At 42.3% G+C, this 5,167-nt stretch overlaps 1 protein-coding gene across 1 annotated transcript; it reads right to left on the bottom strand.

Annotated features, from left to right (window-relative positions):
- Positions 1-284: 284 nt before the first annotated feature.
- On the bottom strand, positions 285-2,304 carry LOC104432778 (3-ketoacyl-CoA synthase 12). The gene has a single exon (XM_010045303.3). The coding sequence runs from the start codon at positions 1,841-1,843 to the stop codon at positions 461-463; it is 1,383 nt and encodes a 460-aa protein (XP_010043605.2). The 5' UTR covers positions 1,844-2,304; the 3' UTR covers positions 285-460.
- Between the last annotated feature and the right edge of the window lie 2,863 nt (positions 2,305-5,167).

Genomic DNA, 5,167 nt, shown 5'->3' with positions numbered 1-5,167 from the left:
CAATTGGGAGTAACAAAAGGTCCTTAGGGATTAATCATGCAGAATTCACATGGAGGGACTTCCTTTTCTTGAAACGCAAAAGGAACCTGTATTATAGCAAACACGAGCCCAGAAAAAGAAAACACTTGTACCTGTTTTCTAGTATCGACCACTCAATACAATATGTTCCAATCTGACATGTATGGCAACTTATCAATACAACATGTCCCGATCTGGCATGCATGGTAATTATTTATTGAATGAACATTACATTTTTTTTTCTCTAAAATTCTCTTTCACCAAAATGAATAGTAATAGTTTTGGTATTACAAACAACCCTTTCAAATTTGATTGTCCATATGGAAAAATAAAAAACGTCGAAGAAGAATAGAACGTTGTACCAGGAATATAATTAGAGCAAAGCGACGTTGAAGAAAGAACATATGGAAAGTTTCAGGACGACTATAGGACTTCGATATCACTAAAGCATCTTGAAGGTGCTTGGGTCTTCGTCCCTGATCCAGCCGAACTTCTCCAGGAAAGGATTGACAATGGACTCCGGCGGGTAGCTATCGACGCAATCACTCCACACGTTACCATCTCCTAAATCTCTCACCACTTCCCATAGGCAACTGTTGCATTTAAATCCAGCACCAAAGCTTATCATGAACACCTTATCACCCTTTTTCAGCCTCTTCTTTGCTTCCATGTATCCAAGGACATACCACAAGCTACTCGCCGATGTGTTCCCAAACCTATGGAGCGTCATCCTAGCCGGCTCGAGATCGTACTCGCTCAGATTGAGGTTTACCCCGATGCCGTCGATCACGGCCTTCCCACCTGTGTGTATGCAAAAGTGGTCCACCCCCTTCTTGAAGTTCAACACTGGCCTTGGCCCTGATCCTTTGGTCGGGTTCTGGTTCATCATTTTTCGGTACATAGAGACTGCCGCGAAGCGGACAAGCTCTCTGATCGGCAGTATCTTCGGGGAGATCGCCTTGAGATTGTCAACGAGTGCCCGGGTTGCCGCCTTCGGAAGGGTCTTCCCGAGGTGGAACCCTATGCGTCCTTGCGCGTCCTCCTGCTGGATGCAACACTCGTACGACTCGTCCCTCGCCCCGTGGTGGGTCCTCACCAAGCACCTGAGCTTGAACATGGCCTGATCTGCCAAGGCCCTATTGTTCGATAACAGGATCGCGCACCCACCAGACCGGAACAAGCAATTGGCTAGGATCATTGACCGGTCGTTGCCCGAGTACCAGTTAGGGCTCAATGACTCCGATGTGACAACTAGAGCATACCTATTCTTTTGGGACATAAAGACGTTCCTAACGATATCAACCGATATTAGGCTGGCGCTACACCCCATTCCAGTGAGATTAAACACTTTAATGTCCTCCCTCATTTTGTAGCGATTCACAATTCTAGCAGATAAAGAAGGGACTGTAGAGAGCATGGACACATTGACCACAAGCACATCAATTTGGGTGGGAGATAGGCCTGACCTCTCCAAGAGCTTGCCGATGCTATCGTAGAAGAACTCTTCCATCTCGGAGATGCCGTCGTTCAGCGCCGGGTTGTCTTCGCGGCCTGAGAACATGATCCTAGGGGCATAGGTCTGTTCGCCAATGCCCGCGCTCACAATGGCTTTCAAGAGGAATTGGTACTCGAGGAGGCCAAGGTTCTTGGTCCTTTTGATGATCTCGCCACAGAACTCGGTGTCTAGCATCCGGTCGTTGGTTGGCTTGTAGCATTGGTAATCTAGTATGTAGCACTCTCTGTCCCTCCTCTCATCAATCTTTCTCCATAAGATGAGCAAGGAGAAGAAAATAGGGACAAGGTAAAGCATCAAGAGAAGCTCCATCTTCACTCACACAACCAGAGGGAGAGAGAGAGAGATGCAGAAGGCCAAAGGAGAGAGAAGACGTACGAATTGTCAGGTGAGAATTTAAAGGAAGCACTTAATGAGGGAGATGAAAGTGGAAAAACATCGCGTTGCTTTTGTCAGAATGGCGAGAAATCAGAGTGCGTGTGAGAGCACAGTGGTCAACGAGCCAGTGCGCTTCACATTAACCCCATCAAAGGTCACACAGCTTTCTCGAGCGCTTCAAGAGCAATCACGATGCGGACTAATGCTTGGGCAAGATAAGCAAGAAAGCTTGACCATATATATAGAGCGCAAGCCTAAGACACCCTCTTCTCAACTTGAAGAAAAGAACACTAATGTGCATAATTGGAGCCTTCATTAAAAGAACATAATCTGAATTCACTGATGACTTCCTTATGATGCTTCTTTTTCATTGGGGGGCCGGAAAACAGTGCGGGTCAACTTTCCACACGATAGACAGTTCGAAGCCGAATATAACTTAAATAGCAAGTCATTATGGTTCACAGTTAGCATCTTATCCAGAAGTGGTATCCTCATTTATTGGAAGATGGAGGTAGGTGTTGCAATCGCAAAGTTAGCTCCCATGTACGCATTACTTAGGAGGACATAAAAAGTTCGGCAAAAGTAGCTGCCGCTGCGATTTGCATGTTGCCCAGAGTACCCAAACGCTCTGGAAATTAGGTTCTGTATGTGGACATACGCCAACTTTTCTTTTGATCATAATGCTAACTGATTTTACCATATTGCGAAAGTTAATTACTGCAGATTTGTCATTGAGAATTTACAGTAAATATCTCTATTTGAGGTTATTAAAGTTTGTAGTTTATATCTAGGGGAAAGGCTAAATAGCAACGGTATCCTTAAGAAAAATACGCAACTTGGTCGGACTGCTGCAATTGCACAGTTGAATGTGGGACTGGGTTTCACTTCGATTGAATTTAGTATTGAAGAGACCTACGAATTCTACAAACTGAGTCTTCCCGCTACTTGATTCATTAGGTCAATTCAAGTAGGAACTAAGTTTGATAATATCCACGATCAAATACTCATGTTAATGTGATGAAGTGATCGAGGAGCTGCAACGAGCACAAATACTTTCTTGAATGATGCTAGGTGATGCCGAGGTTGGTTTTGCGAAGCCTACTTACCTACCAGAGCAAATATTATTATCGGATTTCTGAACATGCAACTCACTTCGTCTAAATAGCTTATGACGTTGCTTTGTATTCTTAGCCGCTCAAGACCGGATTTATTCATGAAATTTGAGTCGTCCCTAGATTTCAAACGGAACTGGTATTGATCTGATCACGTAAGTGTGAGTCGCTTGAATCTGGATTGTGCGTTGCTCGTTCTATTATCAGCTTCGGGTTTCAGTTCTTTCATTTGTCTTTTTCCTACATTTTTTTTTTTTTTTTTTGGACGGAGTCTTTGTCCTGGCTCAGTGGGGTTTACGTTGACAAAAGCAGATTTCCGCAGGCAAAATGGATTGACGTAGACTCGCTATCAAATTGGAGAATCAGTCAGATTATGACAGAGTGCCGACTGGCCGAGTCCCACGGCTTGACTTGTCTTGTCGACGAATATAATATTTCAATACACTGAAATTGAATCATAGAAATTTCTCCTCTTTATAACCGACTTCTTTGGTCCAACCGATAAAACTCCAACCTTTGGATTCAATTCCAATTCTGCTCTGAATTATTTTTTTATGGTACACAAAATTCTTAACTTTCATTCTTATCTCAAATCTGTCTACATGTCCAAAAATTACCATTAATTTATTTAAAATTATTGACATGAAAACCAATTAGAAGTTGATCATCAGAACTAGCGTTTATTGGTTGGTTTGAATTAGAAATGACATCTCCTTCATGCCAATGCCATAGCCTAATAAAATGTTCAACGGCCAAATTTATAAAAAGTTCTTGACAAAGCATGAATTAATCTCTTACATATACTCAACATGCACTATTATAAGGTGTGTGAAGAAACAATTTTAAATTGATCACAACACCACATGACACAAGTCAAGGATTAAATAACTCCGACTTGAATCATTTTGGATTATGTTATAGATCATGTTTGTGTCACAAATGTGTCAACCAACTCAACACTATCGAAAACTAACTGGCTCAAAACTATCAAAAACTAATAATGCTCATTTTATTAAGGCCGATTTAAATTAAGATCATAATAAACTATATATGACAATCATTTATTAGACGTTGGATATGATTTACTTATTTAAGTATCAATTTGCTATTTATGACATCACTTAATATGTAAATTTAGGAAATCAAACATAGTATTCCTACCTTTGCTCATCAAGTAAATAAGTCATCTCAATTCAACTAACTAGGAGTAATCAGTTCTAAAGCGGATAGTTCCCACTCTAGAATTGGGAATTGCCCATTGGTGATTCAGTTCCCCGGTGGGTCCATGAAACCAATCGAAAGGTCCCCACTTCGAAAGAGGCATGAGATTTGAGAGTAAGCAATGAGATTGGAGGCCCAAGACAACTGAGAGTGAGGGTGATCGAGGGATCAACCGGGCCGAAGGTGATCTAGAGCAAGGGTAAGGAAGGGATTGAAGAGGCTGAAGGCCACCGAGAGCAAGAGTGACAAAGGGAGGCGAGGGCACGAGATGAGTGAAGCAAGAGGCGGAGAGAGATGAAGAGGAAAACTAGAATTTTGTTATGAAAAATGAAAACTTAAAAATGAGAAATATGTATATACACACACATATATCGGTTCAGTTCGGGTGGATGAGTAGTTCCACACCTAGAATAGGAAACTGGACCAGTTCTTAGGGAACCGTCATTTTCAGGTAAGGTTTGGTTCGGTTCCAAGTGATTTGGGCGATTCCTAACTCTATTGCACACCCCTACAATCAATGAAACACGCTAGATCCCGTGACAAAATAAAAAGTGAAAAATAATGTGACAAACTATGAAATAAGACTAAAGAAGAAGCTGCACTAATTAATGTTGTCATGTACAGATGACCAGCAGGTAATTTTCACCCCCGCCGCAGGCCCGCCGGGGGGTTGTGGTGTTGGTTTGGGTGGTTGTTGTACGCACGAATTACTGAAGCTCTTCCCACCACAGGAAATGGTAGGCTGCTGCTGGCCATAGAATGATAAGCGGGACCTCAATCAATGTTGGAAGTATGGTTGACTCCATTGAATTATTCTAGATGGAACCGAACAAGCCGAGCCAATCACATGATACCATTAATGCTATAAATAAACTCATGGAAGCATAATCAACCCCACTGCTTTGCTATCTCCTCGTTAACGAAA

This window comes from Eucalyptus grandis, chromosome 2, assembly GCF_016545825.1.
Source record: "Eucalyptus grandis isolate ANBG69807.140 chromosome 2, ASM1654582v1, whole genome shotgun sequence".
Lineage (NCBI taxonomy): Eukaryota > Viridiplantae > Streptophyta > Magnoliopsida > Myrtales > Myrtaceae > Eucalyptus > Eucalyptus grandis.
This window is presented reverse-complemented; position numbering and strand designations above follow the sequence as displayed.

Excerpts from the sequence above, each read along its gene's own strand:
- LOC104432778 (XM_010045303.3), bottom strand. The coding sequence starts at position 1,843 with ATGGAGCTTCTCTTGATGCTTTACCTTGTCCCTATTTTCTTCTCCTTG.